Here is a 26,186-nt window from a genome sequence, read left to right as displayed (position 1 = left end):
TTCATCGCAACAAGTGATACCAAAGCTTAGCGCCCGCTATGCATAGTTTGCATTGAACGGCTAGCTCAGGGGGGTCAAACAATACTGGACCGCAAGGGGGGTCCGGTCCAGACCGTTGGATAAAACTACGATTTGAAAAAAAAAAAAAAAAAAATCATTAACAACTTTTTTAAAATAAAAATGTAGTTCCTATATTGTCTGCTAGGTGTGCACTGTTTTAGTCTCAGTTAGCTGACTAAAACAGCTAACGAAGTAGCATCTTTTCTTATTGTCAGAAATGTACCTGCTTTTCCGTTGGACCAGACACCCTCATCGGCAAGATGTGGTTGTCAAAAAAGAGTAAAGTGGGCATGGAGTGCAGGGTTTTCCAAGAAAATGGACCACTTCTTATTTCCTCCTTGAGGTTAATAAGAAACATGTATGCTCGGTGTGGATGCAGCAAGTGCCGGTGCCGCTATGAGACTCGCCATGGCGCAAAATACAACCAAATTCACGGAGAATCGAAAAGGCAGAATTGATGCCTAGTGTTATTGAAACTGCACTTATTTCAATCTAGGTAATTAGCTATGATTTTACTGGTCTCGACCAAAATGAGTTTGACACCCCTGAACTAGCTAGTGAAGCTATGAAACCCTCAAAACCGTGGTGAAAGCCACCAAAACGAGACTACGGAGTCGACTGGATAGATGTAACACAGTTGGAGTGTCAGCGTCTCCTATCACCCCCAGGTCGGAGGGTCTTGTAGCGGGGAAACGAGACTCTACGTTATGGGGAATTGATATTATTGTGCAAAATTATTGTAATTGCCAAATATATAGTGTGGTGGTTGTATTTAGATTAAATACTGTGAACTGACCCTCGCGGTCCTTGGTACCTAAAAGGTTGGGCGTTGCTAGCTTAGCACGCTCAGGTATGGCCTCTGTATCAACACGACGCCTGTAAACACGAGGTTTCCTCACTTCCGCTGCGACGGCGGCGCTCGTCGTAAAGCACAGCCGTTCCATCCCGTATGTCCAAACACATTGTTGTCACAGACGGCCGCTGAGGATTTCCAAGTGTGTAATTACATCCCATGCTGCTTTAGCGCTTTAGCGCTGGATCTTATGGATTCCATAAGCCTTGCGCACTTTCCCTCCTTCTCCTTCTTCTTCCTCTTCTTTTTCTTCTCCTTGGTTTGTTTGTTTTGTTAACTTGACGTGTCTGTAAGTGCGTGGGTGTCGCTACTGCGCTCCCGCCGCTTATCTTCACACAAGATAAAGAACCCTATAGGATGTTTAGAGGCAAAAGCCGCTGGAAACGCCACGAATCTCCGCACAAGATATCTGGAGCTCCACTGATGTTCAAGAAGATTGTGATTATAAGAGGTTTGTTTACTATGTTCCTTCGAGGCTGTGTGGAATTCAACCTCGGGAGAAGGTAAGAGAGGTGCATTGTGGGAAATCCCTCAGCAGATTAGGCCTATGGCAGCGTAACAACCGGCTAGCCGAGCGCTAACTGCTAACCGCCCTCCCACATCTGCCACCTCCCGTGCTTCTTTGTGCCACCGAGTTTCTTCATATGACATCATATGAGAGCTCGCAAAAGGCGCTGAAATCGGCCTTTTTTACCGCGCTGACGAATATCTGACTCGCTGTCTCGTGCGACCGGTGTTCATCTCGGAGGTGGAGAGAAGCTGCTCAAGTGGACGCCGATGATTCCTACGGTTGGGATCGATTCCTGCCCGTTGGTGTGGAGAGACGGCGGGAGACGAATGGCCAGCCGGGACTCGTCCTCCTCGGTTTCCATGACAATGTCACACTGATTAATGTGCAGGTATGTTGAGAGCAGGTTGTCTGCACCTTCACTCCGTGGTCGACCTCAGGAGTTTAGATTTATCGTCCCACGTTTGTTTCCGCTCAACCTTTTCGGAGAATTTTGTACGAATCAGTCCGGGTTCCTGTGCCGCTGCTTCGCGTGGAAATCGGGGAATTCGATCGGCTGCAAAGCACGAACCTGAAGTTGTTTCGGTGCATCGTGATGTTTGCAGATGAGCGAGGGAGGAACATCTTGAGAGGTGGAACATCTAGGTGGGTTTAGCCCTGGAGAGACGGAGTGCATGTGTGGGTTCAGGCTCTGAAGGTCAACACTCCAGAGCAACGGAGGGAGTGGAGAAGGTGTGCGAGAAGGTTGGAACTGGTGGAGGAAAGCTTATGAAAGGAAAGGTGTAGAAGATGGAGGTGATTCGGTTTGGGGACGATGAAGAGAAGGCAGGAGGCAGCAGAGATGAAGACGTGGAGGTTCCTCTTTTGGAATGAGGAGGATGGAGAGGAACGGGAACGAGCCTATCAGAGGAACATCGCATGGGTGAAGTTCTGGAGAAAAATAGTCAGCATGAGATGGTTTGGAAATGGACAGAGGAGGGCTTGAGAAGATCTGCACGGAAGGATGTTCAGGTTGGAGGAGGTCCAGAGAAGATGGGTTGGATGGAGGCACGCGGCCCCAAAGGAAGAAGCATCACCTTCAATGTAAATGCAGAAACTGTCTGCTGGAATAAGCAGACCTGGATGGCTGCTGCTCAGAGATGGATTCTCCTCCAGCACTTCAAGCTTCTTGTCGTCTGAAGCTCTCCGCTTCGCTCACCATCATCTCGCTCCGTCGCCGCCGAGCAGATCCAGAGCTGCCGCCGCAGCCTCGTAATACGACCAGACAACTGCGCCGCGCACAGGAAGTGCTAACACTTTGGGAGGTTGAAGGCCGCTCAGCCCCTGTTGAATGGCAACAAAGGCTCACACACACACACACACACACACACACACACACACACGCATATGAAAGCGGTCCAGGTCTGCCAGTCCGCGTAATTAAACGCCTCGTTTGATGATGAAAGTTGGGTGTCGATGAAAGGGTGCGCGGGGGTTCAGAGTTGCGGTGCCAATGAATCCCATCTCGCCGTTAATTACAGCCCCGCAGGAAAGATTAAGGGGGCGCCGACACCTGCGTCCGCTCCTGTCCGTTCCCCCCAAAAAAACAAAACTTCGGCCCATCGCTCCCCAAAACGCCCAGGAGAGAAGCTTCCGGCGCGTTCATCATCATCATCCACATAATCGACTGCACATCTCATCATCAAACATCCACCAATCCCTTAATCCAGCGAGCCTACTTAGTGATTGCTGACATTGCTCTGTGTACCGCATTTCACTAATGAGCTCATTCATATCTGCGTGCGTGCATACGTGTGTGTGTGTGTGTGTGTGTGTGTGTGTGTGTGTTCTCATGTAACTGAGTGTTGTGTTTGATATCCTAATGCCTTTTGATGTTTAATTCACTAACACAGCTAAAAAAAAAAGAGGCGTACAATCAGAGGAAGCAAACAACAAATGGCAGATACAAGACAAGGGAACAGGCCGGCGGTGTCTCACACACACACACACACACACACACACACACACACACACTTTCGTCTAATAAACATGAGGTGGCGGCGGCTCGTGTGCGAGGGTTTCTCCCGACATGCAGAGCTTTTAGAGTTTGTCGCTTGCGTCCGCCGGTGGATCAGCCTCGTCTGCGAGGAGGCAGGAGGCAGCGGCTCGTTGGAGATTGTCAATCCACCGCAAGACGGGGAGATGAGTGAGACGGAGAGATGAGTGAGGTCGCGGCCGCCGTGGCCGTCACTCCACGCACGTGAGAAATCACGGAGGTAATGGCGTGCTAAGTAGCAGATCCTTGCTATGTGTTTGAATCATGCCTTGCATCTCGTGTCCGTCCTCTTTCTTGCAGTCAGAGCCCAACGATCGGTTTGATCGGCGTCAGACTTGATTGATGCCCACACCGGGACTGTGTGTGTGTGTGTGTGTGTGTGTGTGTGTGTGTGTGTGCGTGTGTGTGTTCGTGTTTGATGTAAGGTCAGTGATCATGTGTCTTGTGTGACAGAAAGCTAGCTTGATCTTGGGATTCTAAACCTTAATTTATGACCTCCTCTTTTCCTGTCTCACCCACTGCATGTATGTGTTTGTGTGTGTGTGTGTGTGTGTGTGTGTGTGTGTGTGTGTGTGTGTGTGTGTGTGTGTGCAGAAGCAAATCATGCATATGCTGAACAACAGGGTTCGGCGAGGTCGTCCATGTCGAACCGCCGATAGAACACTCTGTGTGTGTGTGTGACAAAGCATGACGCTAATAATAAATTATGTGGGTTTCTGGAGAAAACAAAACAAACACACACACACACACACACACACACACACACACACACCACGCTTATTTGAGGACATGGCTCTGTTTTCATGTAAATGAATCCAACTCAGGAAAGAAAAGGGCGAGGGGTCTCGGTAGGTTAATTCAAATGTAACATGGACGAGTCGTGACGGGCGACAGCGTGGCGGCAGCGTCCCGCGCGCACGTCAAACACACCCCGTCGTGTCATGGCTCTTTCCGTGCAGAGCGGGTCTGGACCGCACTCTTGTGGGTCAGATCCCAGATCAGTGCCGGCGGCCTTCAGGCTCGACCAGAGAGAGACCAGGACGGGCGCAGATGATTTCATCCTACTAATAGCCGTCGCGCTAACAGTAAGATGCTAACGGCTGAAAGGATACAATAATCAAATCGGTGAGACGCGGCGGGAGATTTTGCGCGCTCGTCACTCGCACTGCAAACATGAAGCGTCTCGTGTTGTCGTTTTACTGTAACAGCGCTTTTTAAGTTACTACTCCTGATGACTTTTCTGACCGGGGAAGATCCGGGTGTAAGTGTGTGATGACACACACGTCCTTGGCATGGTGAGTTCACGCCTGCTCGGTGAGGTGCACCGTGGGTGATTTGCTAATTGTGCTTTGATTCCCACACACACACACACACACGCACATATGCAGGCCATTTTTTGTGTGGGTGTTGGTTGATCTTTACTCATTCTCACAGTCTTTTAAACACAAACATGGAAACAAGTGTGTGTTTGCGTGTGTTTTCGCGCGTGCCCTCCCGTGCTCACAGCAGGTCAGAGCGTCGCGGTCGCTGGCGGGCGTGGGCAGTGTGTGTTTTCGGACTTATGTCACAGACGTTTTGAAGAACAGCCGAAACGGCTGCCGGTCTCCCGTCCGTCTCGCGAGCCCGGCGCCGAGACTTCCCGAGCTGTTTCGTTTCTCCTGCACGGATTCCCGCGTCCGTGAACGCAACCTCACTTTGCTCAGGTGCGGAAAAGCGCTGGGTTTATTTTATTAAGCCTCAGCGTTTTTGGCCCAGGCTTGTTTTTTCTTTTTGTTCCCTCCACCGTTTGCCCTTTCTCTCTCTCTCTCTCTGACGACACTCAATCCATCACTGAATTTTCTGTAACCCGTTATCACCATAGCAACTGTACGGTTGTTCACTTTGTTTTTTTCCGAGTTCCTCATCCCGTAGACCAGGGGTGGGCAATTATTTTGGCTGGTCTTATTTCATTTTTATGCGCGGGCCAACTCGGTACCATGTAAATCGAACAAAATGAAAATTTCATTTTAATTATTTACATTTTTTGGCATTTTATTTCTTTTTTTTTACTTTAAAATCATGAATGATCATATAAATATACTGACATTATTTTATATGTAATCATCCATACAAAATTAAACAAAGGGGAAAGGAGTTTCTAAATTCAATATTGATTGAAAATACTTCTTAACCCTCTCCAGGCAGATGTTGCAGATTTGCGACAGCTAAATGCTACTTAGCTAATTACGCCACAACTTAATTTGAGCCTGAGAGGGTTAAAATACCGTATTTTCGCGACCATAAGGCGCACATAAAAGTCAAAGATTTTCTTCAAAACGTGCGGTGCGCCCTATCGTTCAGTGTGCCTTGTGTGTGTGTGTGTGTGTGTGGTTGTAAGGCAGACGTAGTAGAGAACACAATGAGAACGTTAAAGGGGGAAGCGTGGGCGTGGATTGTACGGTATATAAAAACGCGGATAAGGAGACCAGGTGTTTTTTTCCACGCATCTCCATCGCTGTTGATCTGTGACTATGCGTGCTCATCTCACGGCCGATGTGAAAAAACAAGCGAAGCGAACGAACTCTGAGCTTGCTATCATTCCGGGCCGGAACCGGCCGTTCAAAGTAAGGCTGCGAGCGGCGCGGGAGCGACGGATGACCGATGGAGACGCTCTTTTACGAAGAGTGGAAGACAGCGCCGGGCGAGTTACGCCACAATTTGCGAAGGGATTGTAGATGCTCGGGCTAACGTGTCCATCGGCGCTGTTGTTTGAGCTTTCGCAAAAGCCGGCACCATTTCCGAGGAGCCGCACGTCACGGAAAGTGACTCTGACAGTGAAGAAAGTATGTTTGATGGAGATTTAGCGCAGATGTTCAAATCAGAAACCGAGGATGAAGACTTCGGTGGGATTGATTGATGAGTTACTACTTTGTAATCAATACTTCAATAAAGCACAACCAAACTCAGTTTTGCTCCCGCTCTTTTTTTAAATACGCACACTCGTATGCATGTGTGTGTGTGTGTTGTTGTTGTTGTAAGGCGGAAGTAGTAGAGGACACCATGAGAACGTTAAAAGGGGAAGCGTGGCCGTAGATTGTATATAAAACCCGCGCCTTATCATTTGGTGCGCCTTATGTGTGTGTTGAATACAATAATGGCACACATAACCGAGATTGCGCCTTTTAGTAAGGTGCGCCGTATGGTCGTGAAAATACGGTATCAAAAGAAAATAGTTTGGCGGGCCGTATAAAAAAGGTAAACGGGCCGGATGTGGCCCGTGGGCCGTAAAATGCCCAGGTCTGCCGTAGACGGACGCGGGCGGTGCGCCGGCGCTGATCTAATGATGTTTTCCATTGTATTCCTGTTTGTGGACGCTTCTGAGAAAAAGGCTATTCCCCAAAGTGACGCCTGAAGACCATTTTACTTTGTGGCAGCAGATTAATATTTCAACGGGCCATTAGCAGCAACAACAAATGCTAAAGATCTCTGATGGGGTTTTGCAACATAACAACTCTGGACCGAATCCGCTTTCCGACCTGTGCTAATGATCATTTGTGAAGTCTGGGAAGAAGTGAGAGCGCTCTCACACGTGCACTTGAAATATTTCCCCGAGAAGTCCGATGGGTTATTTCTTGATGTTTCCATTTTAATGAACGACATAAATCAGCGGCGGCGGCATCGGGCCGGCGTGCCGCTCCGTAATTGCGAGACGCGAGGTCAGCGGGTGACGCGGGGTGTCGTCGCCGTTAAAATGACGGCGTGCCGAGACGACGGAGCGGAAACTCGGATTCGATAAGGAATCGGTTACCTGGCAACCGGCGGCCGGCTCGCCCCTCCTTCTTGCAGAGGTCTTACCTCACGCTTACAGCTCGACCACGACAAGCAGGCGTGGGCGGAGCCGGTTTACGGGCCAATAGATCAGAAATCCAACCCAAATTCACTTCTAAAAATCCAGATCATTCAGTTGGATTTCTCGCTACGTCCGCGACGATACTTTCCTCCGATCCTTTGGGATTTGAGTCGAAACAATATGATGTTTTATCTGAGGGTTTGCCTGTTCATTTTTTGTTTTTTTTTCCTATCTTAAATGAATTTTCTCCATTTGAAATAATAGAAAACAAATATATTTGGTCACACGTGCACCATGTGCTTCATTTCCATTGAAAGCATCTTCTTTCTGGGTTCACCACTAGACCTTCTTGACGATTCAAAAACACAAAATAAACACCAAGATATAAAATGATGCCACGCAAGAGACAGGAACACGACGTGAGACATGCGTACTTTACCAACGACCCGAGTGGCCGAGGGATGCTGGAAGCGGCGAGCGGCGCCAATTCGGAAGATCCGGCTGCGTCTGGAAACGTATTCAATCGGCGGGAGCTCGCCCGGAATTTAGAATTTCTCGTATTCGTATCATGAAATATTTTCCATATTTCAAGGATAATATTTGCTGGAATTGCGCTTCGTATCGTAAAAGATTGTGCATATAAAGTGATTGGTATACTGTATATGCTATATATACGTATATATAGTATATATATATATCTCACTGTATGTATATCTCAATGTGGCATGAAGCATCATCATGAATGAGCTGTGTGTGTGTGTGTGTGTGTGTGTGTGCAGCAAACACGAGGGAAGCTTTGAAGGATCTCCCATTAACCAATTAACCCCAGACGTAATTTTCATCAGCTGTTTCCCTCTGCCTCGCCTCCAATGTGAGCGTTTTCTCCCAGTAATTAGATTTCCTTGCCCCCTCCTCGTCCCCCTCGCAGGAAAATTGCCAGTCAATTCTGGATGATAGCTTTCCCCGGGTTTGAGCCGGTGTCCTTCTGCTCTCATCATCGACCTCCTCCTCCTCCTCCTCCTCGTCTGCCGGATGTGGATCTTGTCACACTCTGAGGCAGTAGGCGGCGGCGGCGGCGGCGGCGGCGGCATCATCTCGCCTCAGTGAGACCACCTCCCCCTCCACCTCCAGGCTTCGCCTCAGCAGCTCTGTGTGTTAGTGTCAACAGTGTGAGCGCCGGCGTCCCCTCCCAGAACTGCCTCCCCATGAAAAGATAGATGTCTCAAAAGGAGACGTGAAAAAATGTTTTTTTAAGACCTAGATCCGCCGCTGTGTTATTTATTTACCCCTGAGATGTGTTCCATCCGATGTCTTTTGTGTGGTTTTGTATGTTGGCCGTCCTCCGCTCACCCGCAACAGGTGTGTGTCGGGCCGGGCGATGAAGGTGGCTTCTTGTCGTCTTCCCGGCGGCTCCGGGGGACGACAAAGAACATCTCCGTGATTCACTTTTCATTTCTGGAGAGAGAAAAGGGGCCCCTTGTTTGCATTCATAAACGCTCCGACGAGCTGCTATGACAACGGCGGCGTTCGCAGCCCCTCCGACTCCAGCGGGTGATATCGAACCGATTCAACGAGCGTTGGTTTCGATGCGCGGTTTCGTGCGTCGCAAACACCTTCGTTTGAAGATTTCTTAATTTGCCGTGTGGAATCGTATCTTTTTTAAATCCGTCTGTTGAATAAATGTGATTCAGTGTTGCGGAAACTCCGCTTTGAAAATGGTCTGCTCGCGCCGTCCGTCGGGGTTTGGCTGTGTGAGAGCGATGAGACCAATATTCACGGGTCAGGGGAGGTGAAATGTGTCGGCGCCGGGCAGAAGGCTTTGCTTTTGCACGTTTTTTGCACGTGCAGCAGAAATGCAAACGGCCCGGCGCGTCCACACGGGCAAACGGCGCCCAATTCTTTCGGACCCGGCTTCCTTTCAGCCTCTCTCGCCGCCTCGACACGTCGGAAGTTGTTTTTTTTCTCGGGGCTTTTCTTGTGAGAAGCATCGCGGGCCGGACGCTCGGGCTTCCAGGTGAAGGGAATCACGAAAAGGGCCGATAAAGTCAAACGGGAGGAAATGAACTGGAAGTAGATATGATCTTCTCCGCGGCCTCTTGGGTCCCCGGTGTCTTTTGTTCTGTCGGCGCGGCTTTCCTCAAGATGAATCCACACTGGAGAAGAAAGGGCTGACTGTTGATGCTGCGAGGAGGTGGAAATGGGTTGCAGACAGAGAAAAACCCCGAGGGACGTCTCAGGACACGCGAGGCTCGAATGCACGGCCATCTGCTTTTGTTTGGCCTGTTTTGTTTTTCTTCGAAGCTTCTTTTTCTCACAGATTTTATCCACGCGGCGTCCGATCACAACCCTGTTGTCTCCTCACGCTTTCCGTGCAGCTCTTTAAGACGATCTACAGAAACCCGGCCTTCCCCTCGGGGGGGAAGAACGCTGCCTTTTACCGGTGCAGAAACCTCAAGGCGGCCTTCTGCCTCGACCGCTTCGAGTAGAAAGAGAAGCGTGAAAGAGACGGAGGGGGTTCGACAGTCGGGAGGGACTCGCACGATGATATCATGCTAATAATAACAGTGGCGCTAACAGTGACGTGCTAATAGCAGCAGTGGCACAATCATAGAAGAAATAAGGCGGCAGAAGATCAAACCCCTGGCTTGATCAAACCTGCAAGACAAGAGAGACCGTGCACTCAGGAGGAGATATGAAGTGACTATCATGCACGGATGAAGGGACGTCCCTCCCCAGGATTAGCTTTAGCAGCATAGCAGCAAATCTTTGTACTTAAGACCTTAAAACACTTGATACCCTTCACCTTGACAATTTATATTTTCTTGTATTTCTTATTCTCCCTCCTTCCTACTATTATCTATTATTGTTATGTTTTTGCTTGAAACTCTGGCACAACAATTTCCTTCGGGATAAATAAAGTTGTTCTTATCTTATAGCAAGGGGTTAGCCTAGCGCTAACTATCTACTGTTCAGTGGCTTCCTGCTCCGTTCTGTCGAATTCCCCACGTCTCTCCTGCCGCCCTCTCTCTCTCTCTTGCCCCCCCCTTCTGTTGCGTCATGCTCGATTTAGCGTGTTTTCATCTGTTAAGAAGTTAAAAAAAAAAAAAAAAAATCACGCGCTCATGTGGGCGCGCTCGCGAAGTCAGCGGCCTGCATAATTACACACCAACCGTTCTGACACATTTCAGCGTGATGGAGGAAGGAAAAGTCTGCCGGGGGTTGATCCGCCCTCGTTTGCAGAAACCACCGCTTGTTTTGGTGGGATTTGTACAAATCGGCCAACCTCGGTTATTACAAAACTGAACAGACAATACGGAAATCATCTCCCGTCCCGGTGAATATCTGCGGCATCACGGAGTCCCGGAAAACCCTTCAGAGATTCAATCCCCCCGTCTCTCGCAGCCACGGTTTCCGTCTCGGATTCAGCGCCAGATGTTTTAGCCAAAGTAAACAGCTGCCCCTGGCAGGACACTGACCCGTGTTTCAGTGTGTGTGTGTGTGTGTGTGTGTGTGTGTGTGTTTGAGGATGGATGAGGGAACTGGCGCCGACCATTTTTTGTTGGCAGATTTTGGATAGAAATACATGAATATTAAAGAAAACGATGAAATGTCTTTTCGGATTTTATGGACTTGAGTCTCAATGTTGGTCCACCGGTGATCTTCTGAAGGCCGTTTATTTTCCATTGAATAGACCTTGCGCCCGTTGGCGAGCTGTGAAAAGACTCGGACGGCAGACGGATGAAGAGGGTGCTTAAGTCTGGATAACCGCGGTGATCTTGAGCTCCTGCGAGCCCTCGCCGTGGAAAGGAAACCAGTTCTGACTTTTCCCTTCGCTCCCCAGGATCCCAGAAGCAAGCACAAGTTCAAGATCCACTCCTACGGCAGCCCAACCTTCTGCGACCACTGCGGCTCGCTGCTGTACGGCCTCATCCACCAGGGGATGAAGTGCGACAGTGAGTATTCTGGCGTCCGTGCACCTGCATGCCAAGCCCGCCGCTCTGGTTTCCGTCCCGGAGCGTTCGACTGATGAGAAGAGATGGCAATGGACGGGCGACGTCGCTTTTCCAACCACATCTGCAGGCCAGACGCCCCTCTGCCCTTCCCCAGTCTTGGGTATTCGACAGTATCGGTCTCTTTGCCTACATATCCCTGTTTCAACATCATCTCCATCCATCATCATCATCCCTCACCCTCAATCTCCCTCTTCTTACCCTGTCCGTCCATCTGTGGATCTCTGGTGGCTTTCTCGTCGCAGATGGCAATGGGAGCGCACCAGAACACGTCCGTACGAGGAGGCCATCGCCATTTCGAGTTTTTTTTTTCTCAGCTCTCGCGTGCCCTTTCCCCTCTGCCGGCATGTCAGCTTCCCAAGCCTGCCAAGTGTTGGGGAGGGAAAGGAGAGAGCCGTGGTATTTGACGGATAGGATGAAGAGTGGAAAAGCGGTTGGTCCTGATGATATACCTGTGGAGGTGTGGAAGTGTCTAGGAGAGGCAGCGGTAGATTTTCCGACTAGATTATTAGAGAGTGAGAAGATGCCTGAAGAATGGAGACAAAGTGTGACGGTGCCTATTTTTAAGAATAAAGGAGATGTGCAGAATTGTGGCAACTATAGAGGGATAAAGTTGATGAGCCATACAATGAAGTTATGGGAAAGAGTCGTGGAAACTAGACTGAGAGCAGAAGTCAGCATCCGTGAACAGCAGTATGGGTTCATGCCTAGAAAGAGTACTACAGATGCAGTATTTGCATTGAGAATGCTAATAGAAAAGTACAGAGAAGGCCAGAGGGAGCTGCATTGTGTTTTTGTAGACCTAGAAAAGGCATATGACAGGGTACCAAGAGAGGAGCTCTGGTATTGTATGAGGAAGTCTGGAGTGGCAGAGAAGTATGGTAGACTGGTGCAGGACATGTATGCTTGCTGTGAGACACTGGTACGGTGTGCTGTAGGGGTAACAGAGAAGTTCAAGGTAGAGGTGGGACTCCATCAGGGATCAGCTCTGAGTCCCTTCTTGTTCGCAATGGTGATGGACAGGCTGACAGATGAGGTTAGACAGGAATCCCCATGGACCATGATGTTTGCGGATGACATTGTGATCTGTAGTGAGAGCAGACAAAAGGTAGAGGAAAATCTAGAGAGGTGGTGGTTTGCTCTGGAAAGGAGAGGAATGAAAGTTAGTTGCAGCAAGACAGAATATATGTGTGTGAATGAGAATAGTTGGTGTGAGAGAGGTTGGTGTTAGATGGAGAAAGTTGACTCGCTGTGGCGACCCCTGACGGGAAAAGCCGAAAGAAGAAGAAGAAGAAGTTGGGTTGCAGTTAGGTGGAGGTTAGAGAAGGAGACAACACATAAATGTGTAAACGAACAGAGCCTCCTTTTCGTCCTCTGCAGTCATTTCTCGCGTACTTTTTTTGGGGTCACACCCAGACATGTAGCCTAACGCCGCCAAGGCAGCAGTACCACGGGACAGCGTTGTGCCGCTTACACAAGTGTGACCAGTGAAAGGAACGGCGAAGAAAACAACACGGGGTCGGACACGGATTGGTCGAAGGCCTCTTTTCGTGTCTCCTTCTGTTGTCCAAAACGGAAATCAGATCTTGGAAGGGAACTCTGAACTCTGCACTCCCCCGAGTGGACGCATTGCCTAACAACCATGGCTGCATAAAGCGATCGTGTGAGCAGTGACATTGAATAATGTACCGTTCGGTATGTAGCCTGAGCGTTGGTGAACCCTAACAGCTCACTTGTTAGCTCTTGAAGAGACGGCAGAGGCAAACTACCTGTAACGATCGAAGACAAAGAGCCTTCCTCCCCTTCCTCAGAACATACCTTTTCCCCTTCCTTCCCCCTAGCAGGGGATGGGCATCAACACACACACAGCAAGTAGACGTTATGCCATTGATTCATGGATTTTGAGTCTGACGCCGCAGCTTCGATCAAACCGACGGCTACTCCGATGGCAACTCTCACCCAACTCAATAAAACATGGCTGAACTTTTGACCTGGAACACATCACGACATTTCTATCTGTTTGCAAACACTCCAAATCAATGAGACTAAATTGCGTATTCCATCCTATGCAGGTGGACAACAGTAATTGGAACACGATAGATAAAAGATGGACAGATCTCGTTGTAGTGCATTAAAAACCCATTTGTACCAAAGGCCAGTTGGAGGCGTATCCATCGTCCATTCCCACGGCGGCTAATGGGAAAAAATCTGTCTTTTCTCTTGATTTATTACCTCGATAAATGTCTCAGCCAATAAGTCACCGTAACCATCGGGGTATACAATTCACGAGGTGCGGGTCTCACTCCTGCCGACCTCTGAGGGGGAAAAAAAAAGAGTGAAGACAGCGGCGGGTTTCCCCCGGACCTCCTTCGTCCTCCACTATGCGGCAACGTCCGCATCGTTCAGCTGTAATCCGATCACGCCGCCGGCTTCCCTCCGATGATCGCAGCTCCTCGGCAGCAGTCCCGCTCCCCGAAGGAAAAAAAAAAGCGCAATATAACGGACGCGATGATGGAGTGGTTAAACACCCACAGGAGGCTGATCCTCTCCACACGCTCAGTTCTTTCCCTTCCTGTAAACAGCTTCTGTCATTGATGGGCATCAGAAACCATTAAAGTGCTCCAGTATCTCCACCCCGGATGGTAGTAAAGGTTGGGGGCTCCTCGCTCCTTCCAAAGCCCATCAGCAGCCCAAGATATCCAGCGTTTATGTGCTCTTCCTTGAAGGAGCCTTTGGAGAGCTCACTCCAGCAGGAGAAGGAGGTGTTGCCGGCGAAGAGATGGAAAGAGGCGGCTCGAGGCAGCCGCTGTCCATATTTATATACTTTTTTAACGTAAACAACAATGCGGCTAATATATGGACTTTTTTGGGGGGGGGGACGCTTACAAGCTTCACGCCGCTTAAACCTTTATCCTCGTCACATCGGACCGATGAAATGACTGGAAAATTCTGAGTCGGTTCAACTTCAACACAAAAGAAGACGACTTCGACCGTTGTAGCGCGCAAGAGGAAGACCGAGATAGCGACCGGCTAGCCGGTGCGGCTTATATTGAGGTGCGCCCAATAGTCCGGAAATTACAGTACATATCCATGAGTAAAATATGTTCATAGTACCCGATCTGTAGAACATGTGTAGATCATTGACATAACATACCATGTACATAAAGTTAGATGCTACACTGCATTTCGTTGCAATGCACTTCTATCTGTGTAACGACAATCATCGAATCACCGCACGTCAGTCCTTATAATTCAAACTCATTTTCACCGAGGGCCACATCAGCATAGCGGTTGCCACTTGTAACGGCAACAGTATAAATGGAACCAAATTTAATGTAAAATAAATGTTACCACTCCATTAAATAACTTTGAATTTAACTTTTGAATTTATTCAAATCCAACATGCGACACATGCATTCCCAACAGCCTTCCATCTGCATCAACTTTTCTCTCCCTGGACTTTTTGGAATTGTTTCTATTTTAGCATGAATTGTGTGAAATGTAGTTTCTGGTTTTGACTTATTTATTTTAAGACAATCAGATCTTTTAAGACGTTGCGGCGGCCCACATTTGGCCCGCCAGCCCTGAGTTTGACACGTGTTGTAGATAAGATAAGATAAGATAAGATAAGATAAGAACAACTTTATTAATCCTGAAGGAAATTGTTGTGCCAGAGTTACAGAAAATATAACAGTAATAAATAATAAAAAGAAAAAGGCAGAATTAGAAATAAAAGTAAACTATAAACTATAAAGTGTCTCAGTGAAACTATAAAGTGTCTTAGTAAACAAGTGATAAAACTATAAGTGTCTTAGTAACAAGTGAGGTAAGGAGTGCACAATAGTATGATAAAAGGAAAAATTGTAGTGTAGCTGTTATGAAATTAAATATTGCAGTTTTTGTTTTGTTTTTTTCGGTTAAAGATAGGTTTCTATGGTTGCCGGCGGCTGAACGGAGAGGAATTAAAAACTCTGATCGCCTCAGAGCGTGTCCGGTTTTCCCCGTCCTGAAAGTTAAATCTGTGTTTACCCTCTGCTTTGCGTCTCTTCAGCCTGCGACATGAACGTGCACAAGCAGTGCGTGGTGAACGTGCCCAGCCTGTGCGGGACCGACCACACGGAGCGCCGCGGACGCCTTTTCCTGAAGATCGAGGTCAGCGCGGATCGGCTACACGTCACAGGTCGGTCCACGTCTCGACGCCTGGTTTATATTCGCGCCGCTTAAAGAAATCATCCGGATTGATTGGTGTTTATAACTGTGGGCATATTTCAGTGACGCGAACTTGAAGAACTATTTCAAAGAGATGTGTTTACACCGTCTGCACCCAGACATTGACGTGACGTTAGCATACCGCCTCTTGCAGCCATGTATAGACTTGGATCGTCTCTCCATCTTATTCCTCTTGGGAGTTAACCTTTACTCGGTGTCTTCTTTGCGGAAACCCCTTTTTTCTCTGCCTGTTAGCAGCAAGAAAACCAAATGCCACCCGTCAGCGCAAAGACGGTATGAATGAATCCGCCGATGCCGCCGTTAGGAAAACACGCGCCGCGGCGTGGATTTACAGCAGTTGGAAAATTTCCTTCTGCAAAAGGACGCCCGGTTCAGGCCCGATCTCTCATGAATCAATCGTGATAATCACGTCCGGGCCCGAGGCTTCACGACCCGAATCTTACACATGTTAGCCACTGTGTGTTTTCAATACCGCCAAATTAGCCTGTCAGTCAAGACCGGCACCTCGGGTCCGGAGTGGAAACACTGCGGCCGGGAGAAAAATGACATGCGGGTCACTCCTGTAACCTCTGTCCACACACGGCGAGGTGGTCGGGGAATTCGAGCGCCGTGGCAAATATAATGCTTCTCACCCCGGCAGATGGGATTGACTTGGAGATATATTGCCTGGAAGTGTGTGTTTGTGTGAATCTTGAAGGGAAGGGAGGTTCATTTCTCGTCTTGCTGGCTCTGCTTTTTGCGTTATGAATCATGCATGGCGCCGCCTCTGCTCCGGACTGTGACCGCAGAAGCTCCTGACCTCAGACTGGACAAGATGCAAAAAAGGGTTTCAGCGGCATGCTCTATGTGATGTAGCATGCTAAATGTGATGTAGCACTTCTGCGAGTCCGTTGGGACAGGAGATAGTTCTCGCATTTCAAGGAAAATCTCAAGCAGGACTCCACGTCAGAGAGCTTCCCTTCTCCACGGTGCAGAAAGCTTTTGAACGGAGAAGCTTCTTCCACTGAAGGTCTCCCGTGTCCTCCAGAGCTGCGCTTCCTCGAATGATCTGGAAGAAACCTCTACGAGCCGGTTGCCTCCCGTCTCCGATCGGTCTGGATAGTTAACGGGAGGCTTTTGAGATCATCTGGGCTGGAAAGCAGCGCCTTCCGCACCCTGGGGTTCGCAGAGATCCCAAAATCCAGAGCGCAGCGGCCCATTCTTCTTCTGGGACGACTGGATGTATTTTAATAATGATGATAATAATAATGATACATGGGATTTTTATAGCGCTTTTCATGACACTCAAAGACGCTTCACAAGTAAAAAACAGAAGAAACAGAACATACACAGAATTATTGGGAAGAAGTCCACGATTGCAGAGTGTGGCGATGAGCGCCAGTCCAGGGACGAGCTGGAGGAGCTTCGCCGGTGTGCAGCTGAGTGTCGCGCTGCTGTGAGGAGGCAAGTGTTGGAGCTGGATGTCGGAGATGGATTTTTGGTGGAGGGAGAGATGGTGGAGCAGGAGGAGCAAGAAGATTTCGGCCGATGGAAATGCCGTCTTGCTAGGCGCCATCGGGATCCGGAGTTTCGAGAGGATAGCCGGCTAGCTAGCCAGCCAGCCAGCCTGCTCAGGTCGCTGTCGGGATCTGGAGTTTTGATAGGTTAGCTAACCAGCCAGCCTGTCTGCTCAGGTCGGCAAGCTAGTTTGGTAGCTTGCTGGAGATTGTCCAGGTGAGCCTTCGTCTTTGGTTTGGTTGATTGGTTGGAGAGCGGGAAGCGGCAGCCAAACGTGCCAGCGTCCTCCAACACGCCATCTTGCCAAAAAAAAAAAAAAAAAAAAAAGTAAGCCTCATCCCACGGTCGTACGCCGTTTACTGCTTCGTATCATTTTTCTCTCAACTTAAATGAGGAAGAACTGTAAACCTGTTCTGCGGTGGAAGCGTACCAGTACGGGGGCGGAGTGGATGTGTGATAACGCCAAGGCTCCGCCTTTAGCGCCGCCACTGCCACCGGGATAAACAACAGTCTTTCCCCTCCGGGGGAAAGACTTTTGCCAGAATGGGTTTGAGATGAACTGGTTAGTTCACATCCAAATCTTCCTGTCTTGGCAGCTGGATTTGAATTTCACCTTCTTCAGGTCTAACAACCTGAATAAAAGAATTTTGGGCGGGTCTAGGTTACGGCGGCTTGTTGTGTAAATGGAAGAGTTGATCTGCAGAAACAAAGTGTAAAGGGCAGTTGTTGTGCTAATGGTCTCATTAGCACAACAACCGCCCTTTACATCTAGTTTCTAGGTGCACCTTGTGTCTGGAGAAACTCCTCATAGGTCACCAGAACTGAAGAAGCCTCTCAGGTGAGGGTTGAAACATCTTCAAGTGAAGAAACTCCTCGCCAAGACAAGAAGATGTCGACAAGAATTCACCAGGACGACTGAGAGCCTCCACTGGTTCGGTTAGTAAGACGTCCAACCTCCGCCCTCATTGGGCGAGAAGCTGGTTCATCCTGGACCAATCACAGGGCCACATCTAGAGACGTCCAACCATTCAGTCTCATTGACGTACTACAGACAAACAACCATTCAGCGTCTGAGCAATGTAGGGTCTCCTATGACCTGCTTCTATGTTTGGACGGCTGGAGGAACTTGGAGAACCTGGAGGAACCCCATGTAGATGCAGGGAGAGCGTGGAGACCTTCCCTCTCAGAGGGACGCCATCCAGCTCTCTAGAAGAAGGCGGTTTGGGAAGTAGGTGCCCCGTCCGGGATGGAGATGGAGATCAATAATGGAGATGATGGAGGGGAAGTGGGCGGAGCCTGAGCTGCAGGATCTCCAACGCCTTTTTTGATTGGCGGCTCCCCTCAGGAACAGGGAGGACCTGGACACGTCCTCCTTCCTCCACCGTGTGAGCAGGATCAGATCTTAACGGCAGAGAAACCACACACACACACACACACACACACACACACACACACACACACACACACACACACCTCGAAGGTTCTCTCTTAAACTCTCCCTCCGTGCCTTCAGTATAGTAATATTGACATTTCCTGTTTTCCTGGCTGCTCCTCTGAGACCTCAGCATGTCTTTCCTCTTTCTCTTTTCCTCCCTCTCTCCTTTATCTCCTTTTTCTTTCATCTTCTCTTCTCCATCCTGATCCGCTGACTGACTCCCATCCTCTCCTTTCCCTCCGTTGACTTCCCCTTTCATCCCTCGTTCACTCCCGTCCCTGGAAGTGACATAAATAACCCGTGGGCGTCAGCAGATGTTTTATTTTGGAGTTTCAAGAAAAGGCAAACATGCAAACATTTTCTGTTTTTATCACGGTGACCTCTCCCCATCTCGACTCCACACACACACACACACACACACACACACACATTCACCCAAGAGCGTGGGGCATCCAAGGATCTGGACAAAGTTAGCACACACAGCGGTTTACTCAGGGTGAGATTTCCTCTTGCTGACATGTTCGCCCCAGGTTGGACATACAGTTGAGGAAGAGCACATCCTCTTCCCCCCCGCTGGCCTTTCACTCTGACAAACAAAACCCTGCATTTTCACGAATATAAAGATGAAACCGCTGTAGATGCTGTGCGTCTCCATGAGGTGCATCAGTAAAACTGTGTTCTACAAAACAAACAAAAAAAAAAAAGAGGCTGGTTTGTTGTTCATTAAGGCATCCGCTGGAAATATCAGTGAATATTTGCACCTCCCAGCCAGAAGCTCGCTGGTTGGAGGCCTTCCTGCGTGGTTCCTCCAAACACATGATGGAGGTTCAGTGGAGATCCTACCTGGTCCAGATGTTTGAAGAGGGCCAGTGGTCGGATGTAAATCAGCGGGATCCAAACTTTTGGAAAGATATTTGGTGAGGTGATGAATGTGCCGACCATTCAGGGTGACATTCTTTGAACCTTTAATATTAAAAGCAGATGAACTACAATAGACGCTCGGGCTTTATCGTTCTTTAGTGTTTTGTTTTGTTTTTTGCAGTATTTGATTTTCTAGTCCATTTATTCTAGTCCAGGAGTCGGCAACCCTTAACACCCAAAGAGCCATTTGGACCCGGTTTCCTCGGGAAAGAAAACACCGGGAGCCGCGATTACTTTTTGACGTCTAAAATAAAGGTACCGCTGTATATATTGATTTTTATTACCTTTACACTTTGTATAAACAAGTGTGTAGTGTGTGGCTTCTGAAATTCACAAAGTATTACGGAGAAAATTAAATTTTATTTATGTAATGAACTCATTTTGAGCTTTGGGCTTTCAGAGCGTGTAGCGGAGCCTTGACCTGAATTTTAAAAATAAATCGGGAAAAAAATCACTGTGTCAGTAAACAATAAAAAAATAAATATTTGCAAAATATCTTCATAAATATTTATTTCACCTGGTTTATGGGACTTCTGCTCCTGAACTTCTATGCACAGCATCTGCAAATTTACCGGCTGGCGGGTATACCGGCTTCCGCCAGTGTGACGTTATTTTGAGCGCCGAAAAATAATAAATATAATTTTATTTAATATTTCAAGATCACAATAATCTTCCAACTTAGAACTAAAAGTTAAAACAAATGAATTAACACAGATGAAATGCACTCCAATTGAATATTCATAATTTATTTTCCCAAGCCGCCCGGGGCTGCAGTGTAAAGATGGTAGAGCCGCGGGTCGTTGACCTCTGGTTTAGCCTAAGAAGAAAAGAAAACATCCAAAAATATAGTAAAATTAAACTAAAATTCATTTTATCAAATAAAATACAAGATCTTTGCTAAACAAAGATCCCCACCTTGGTGAATTCTCTCTCCTTCCATTGTACCCACGTGGAATAACATCGTGACGGCCCGCCATTATAAAGGCTCTTCAAATGGACGGAGCAGTGAAGCTGCCTGGTGTTCCTGGAGGAGACGGCTTCTCCAGCGAGACTCCGACGGCATCGGTGGCTGAATAGATCGTCACCGGGATCCGTTGACAGACGAGGTCTTCGCTGAGATGACCGGCGAGGAATAAGAGTGTGGGAAGTGTAAACACACCGCCGGACTCGATTAGATTTTATTATTGATTTTACGACAGAGGCCGGTGTAAGTTTGAAAAGGGGCTGCATTTGGCCCGCGGGCCGGACGTTGGACTTGCCTGGTGTAAATGAAAGGGTGAATAATTGTGTGTCTATATGATGTAGGAAGAAGAGTGAATGTATGTATGTATGAATGAATGACAGGGTGAATGGTTGTTTGTCTCGAAAGGATGTGTAAATGAGAGGGTGAATGTTGTACGTCTATATAAACGAATGACATGGTGAATGTTTGTTTGTCTGTTTGATGAATGAAAGTGTGAATGGCCGTTTGTCTACATGTATGACGGAGAGGGTGAATAATTGTGTGTCTCTGTAAGAATGAAAGGATGAATGCCTGTTTTTGTTGTATGGATGAGAGGGTGAATGTTTGTTTGTTGTAAGAATAAAGGGTGAATGTCTGTTTGTCTATTGTATGAGTAAAAGGGTGAATGCTTGTATTTTGTATGAATGAAAGGGTGAATGTTTGTCTATATATACGAATGATAGAGTTAATACCTGTTTGTCTATTTGTATGAATGAAAGACTGAATGGCTGTTTGTTAATATGTATGTATGAAAGGGTGAATGCCTTTTTGTCTGTCGTATGAATGACAGGATGAATGTTGTTTGTTCGATGAATGAAAGTGTGAATAGCTGTTAGTCTACATGTATGAATGACAGGGTGAATAATTGTGTCTCTGTATGAATGAAAGGGTGAATGGCTTTATGTCTATTTGTATGAATGAGAGGGTGAATGCTTGTTTTTGGTATGAATGAAAGAGTGAATGCTTGTTTTTCATATCAATGACAGGGTGAATGGCTGTTCGTCTACATTTATGAATGAGAGGGTGAATAATTGTGTGTCTCTGTATGACATAAGTGAGAGGGTGAATGTTTTTGTCAGTATGTTGTTTGCAAATGAGAGGGTGAATGTCTTTATAAGCGGCCCTGTGATTGGTCCTCCTGGATGAACCCGGCCTCTTGCCCAATGACAACCGGGATTGGCTCCAGCCCCCCTCCCCCCGACCCTGAGTGGCGAATAAGAAGTAAAGATAATAAATGAATGAATGAATATTAATTTCTTTTCTTGAAACGGTCAGAATCTAAAGAGCGTGCGTCCTCTTCCTCCCCGGTCGGCGCTGTGAGCCTGGATAGCAGCGGATCCGTGCCGTCCTGTGCGGCCGCAGATTATCAGGCCTCCTTCGGCGCCACATGGCTTTGTTATGCAACAACACATTTGAATTTCAAAGCCTTCTTCCATGAGATTACACCGTTGGCCCGCCGCCGCCGCCGCCGCCGCCGCCGCCGCCCCGCACGCTCCCGACACTCGTCTGTTTCTTCGGTTCGGTTTGTTTTTTCTCGAGCTGCGTCGTATCGTATTCAGCTGATGTGCAGCCAGATGAAAAGATGTTTGCACAGGTTGTGTGTTGTTCCACGGCGCTGCGGATGAAGCGAGCATTCTAGAGAGAGGAAACTTTTATTCGTTTCATGAGGCGGATCGGTGCAGCGTCTGGAGTGATGTCGACTCCGTCCTCGTGGAGAAGGAATTTCAGTTGGATCTACGTTCCTACCCTCACCTTGCACTGTTGCACTACTGCCGCTTTGCACCGAAAACCAACCTGCTGCAATTGTCCATAATACCATCATCTTACTTCCTACTGACCTTTGCACTAAACTGTACGCAAAAAAGATTCTGCTGCTACTCAAATGTCAGTTTGGTATGACCGTGGGATTGTGCGAAACGTCTTGACCGTGACTTTGACCAATGGGCCCGAGCCGTGGGCGGCGCCCGAAACAACCAGATCGCGGATACAAGAGTTTCCTCCACGGGGCGGCCGGACCCTCCCTTAGAGACGGGGTTAGAAGCTCCTCCGCAAAGAGAGGAGTCAGATGAGGCGGCTCGGGCATCTGGTCCTGATGCCTCCTGGACACGGAGGTGTTCCGGGCCGCTCCATCAGGGCGGAGGTCACGATAAAGACGCCTTGAGTTTTTTCGCCTCTGCTGCGATTCAAGCCTCGTCTCCGAGCGAGTCTTTCGTGGAGAGTTAACCGGTACACCTGTCCGAGCGGCCCGGTGTGGGCGTCGCCCACAAACAAGGCAGATAAAACACACGCGTGTGGAAGAACACTAACAAACGTACACACACACACTCTGGAATCTTATTGGTAACTACCACATAAGGAGCGCGGCGAGGGGAGGATCCAGACGGCAAGCAGCTCTTGTTGTATCTAAGCAACAACAGAGAGTCGAGATGAAGTCCGTGATCTCTGCTGATGATAATGTTTCAGTGTGTGTGTGTGTGTGTGTGGGGGGGGGGGGGGGGGGGATAGAGAAATTGAACCTGTGGTCGGTCTCACACACACACAAGTGCGTCGTAAAGTTTGAAACGGTCCGAATATTCCTGGAGGCTCCGGCTCCGTTGATCTGTTTGTGCTCCTGATTTGCATGTTTACCGACCTGTTGAAGTTGCCTCTGCGTTTGGATGCCAGCGTTGCCATGGCGGTGACTGATTGCCGTTGCGCCGCCGCAGCCAGCAGAGGGGAGGATTCAGACGAGAACGTGGGATGCCGAGATTTTCCTTCTGCTTCCTTCTGCAGCTCGATGTGTGTGTGTGTGTGCGCATGTGTGTGTGTAACTTTGCGTAATGATACCTGTGAGGGCGAGTGGAGCTCAGCAATGACGAATTACTAAAGGGTTTTTTTTTTTTTTTTTTTTTTTTATTGGATAAGAAGTGAATAGTGAGGCAGAGCCACCTGGAAGAAGAAAAGTAAAAGCTTCTGACTGCCTCTTTTTTTTTAAATTCAATTAAACCCTCATCGTCGGCCCTGCACTGCCCTCTACTGGCCAAGTTTGGAACTGCAGCTCTATTTCCTCGTAATCCCCTGATAGGTTTTTGTTTTAACATAATTACAACCTCTCATACCTTTTATGAGCCTGTTTTTTTTTTTAATGTCATTAAGTTTGGTCTGTGCACGCAGGGACGGGCTGCAAAGACGAAGAAGATATCAATTAGATGATCGTTTATAATTATAATGATTCATAATCCAGCGCAGCGTTCATTTATCTCGGTTTGTTTGGTATCTGAATGTGATTGCGTGGACTTTTTTTTCCTTTTTTTTTTTATTGCGATTGCTAGTCCTTTTGAAAAGGTTGTCGTCCTTGAATTCTCTGCATTTCCAACGTTCGCCTTTGTATGCGACGCCTCCGAGGGGAAAATACATAACCGCTGTTTTAATGGATCGGAATCTCGGCAAATGTGTCCTCGTGCCAAAGTTCGCACCGACTCTCTGGAACCTCCGGATTGGCAGCCATTCCCTCCTCCGTCTGGTGACTTTTTGAATATGCAGATCATCCGGAGGCTGGAGCCGATGGACGGAGCTCCGACGGATCGGCGGGATTCGCTTCAATCCCGGCAAAACGCTACCGGGTTCCCCCGTCTCGCGGCCGTCGCCGGTTTCCGTGGTCAAACCGTGTTGCCAGGGTCAGCGCCGATGTGCCCCATTGGCCAATTACTGTAGATTTTGTCGCCATGGTGAAGGCGCCTCCACTCGCATCCGTCCCCCTCCTCCCGTTGCTATGTAACAGCACTCTTTCCCTTGCCGTTTTGTCAGCTATCACAGGGAATCATCACACCTCCCTCCTTTTAGCTGCTCACCTAATGCCTCATCTTATGCACAAATTCTTTCTTTACCCCCCCTCCACACACACCCACACACACACACACACACACACACACACCTGAGACGAGTGCTCTCCTGCTAACTTTGCTTATTTTCAGGAGCTGCCTTTTGGATGAAAAAAAAAAAAAAGAAAAAAAAGAAGGGATTTTCTGGATTCCCTTAAACTTCGCCCACCGGTGTGAGATCTGCGGTCTCGCACCGTCAACTTCACGTGAATTTTGACATGTGCTCCGCCACTCGCCGCCTGTTCGCGGCATATGCGGCGCCCGATGAGTGCGTCTGTCCGCACAAACAATCTTAAATTGTATTTTGGTCTCCCCGAACGTTGGATCCACGTGTCCACGTGCCATCAGACGTCTCCCGAACTGTTTTTCGTGCAGGAGGAACCTCCTGCAAGTGTGAGGAACCTCCGTGCAGGAAGGCACCCATTGGGAATCCAATCAGGGACCTTCTTGTTGTGAGGCGGAGGTGCTAACCAATGTCCTGCCCTCCGTTAAATGGGATCCGCGCAGAAATACGGCAATTGTAGGTTCATCTGTGTCTCCTGACCCGCGATGGACGTTCTGCCGAACTTAGAATCGGCTCCGAAAAACACAAAAAGCTGGAAACTGTCGGAGAAAAAAAAAAAACATTGCAAGAATCCACAAAGTGAGCGCCGTGACTCATCAGCCGGCAGAACAAGCAACTATCTGTTTGCCCTCAAGTCTGACTTCACTCCTCCATCTCTGTTGTGCTAACCTTGAATCAGTCTCGAGTCTCTTTGTCTCACACACACACACACACACACTCACACATATATACTGTATACAAACACCATGGTTTCCTACCTTCTCCGCTCCTTCCGGCAGTGGGCGAGGCCCGGAACCTGATACCAATGGATCCAAATGGGCTGTCGGACCCCTACGTGAAACTCAAGCTCATCCCGGACCCGAAGAACGAAACCAAACAGAAGACCAGGACCATCCGTTCGTCTCTCAACCCCTGCTGGAACGAGTCCTTCACCTTGTGAGTCCGAGCAGAGATTTATGTTAACGCCAAACTTGTCAGCTCAGTATGAGATGCCTTGTTGTTAGTTGTGGCTAACAACATTAGCTGACATGTTAGCGGTGTTATCCAAATAGGTCTTGACCAGTTGACGCCTCCCTGGAACTTCAGATAAACCGAAATCCCAAACATCCGCCTTGAAAATTGTGTGGATTTTTTATTGCACTTCAGCCGCTGCCGCTTTATTCCCCCTCAACTATAAAACTCAATTTTCCCGGCAGACCTGAGACACGGTGCTATCGAAGTCATTTTATTTCACCATATTTTGCAGAGCATAAGGCGCACTGCATTATAAGGCGCATGATAAAACATGTAAAAGTATATAAACCCAAACAAAACAGTCAGTTTAGTCCAACTTTATTCATCTTCTGCTTGCTTCCTCCACTTCCCTACCTTTGTACCACAATCAATCAAGCTTAAGAAAGTGGCACTAAAACATTTTGGCAGATGTTGGAGTGCAGTGTGTCACATAGAATTGGTTGGAGGTCAGGAAGCGCAACAAGAATTCATACAGAAGGCGCACGGATGATTTTTGAGAGAGCGTAAAGATTTTAAGAGCGCCTTTTAAAGCCAAGAATACAGTAAATTTAAAAACCCCTTTTGTCGACTCGTCCAACTAAGGATCTGGATGCATCTCCGAATCCATCATTTTCCGCACCCCTAATTATTTTCTCTGTGCCGTCACACAACATCACATTTCCTGTGTGTGTGTGTGTGTGTGTGTGTGTTCAGTAAACTGAAAGCGTCGGACAAGGACCGCCGCCTGTCCATCGAGGTGTGGGACTGGGACCGGACGACCCGCAACGACTTCATGGGCTCCATGTCCTTCGGCGTGTCGGAGCTGATCAAGGCGCCCACCTGTGGATGGTCAGTGTCCTTCTGATTAATACAGCTAATATTATTAAA

At 48.3% G+C, this 26,186-nt stretch overlaps 1 protein-coding gene across 2 annotated transcripts in view; it reads left to right on the top strand.

The window, feature by feature from the left end:
* The window catches only part of prkcab (protein kinase C, alpha, b), a 95,321-nt gene that overhangs the window by 52,568 nt on the left and 16,567 nt on the right, over window positions 1-26,186 (top strand). For both annotated transcript variants that reach the window (XM_086175386.1, XM_086175385.1), the window contains exons 4-7: window positions 11,127-11,238; window positions 15,347-15,475; window positions 25,085-25,241; window positions 26,013-26,147. In XM_086175386.1, coding sequence (XP_086031512.1) covers window positions 11,127-11,238; window positions 15,347-15,475; window positions 25,085-25,241; window positions 26,013-26,147 — 533 coding nt within the window. The remainder of the gene's footprint in view (window positions 1-11,126; window positions 11,239-15,346; window positions 15,476-25,084; window positions 25,242-26,012; window positions 26,148-26,186) is intronic.

The sequence above is a fragment of the Fistularia commersonii genome, chromosome 28, assembly GCF_037954325.1.
Source record: "Fistularia commersonii isolate RoL2024-O1a breed Wild chromosome 28, RoL_Fcom_v1.0, whole genome shotgun sequence".
NCBI lineage: Eukaryota > Metazoa > Chordata > Actinopteri > Syngnathiformes > Fistulariidae > Fistularia > Fistularia commersonii.
This window is presented reverse-complemented; position numbering and strand designations above follow the sequence as displayed.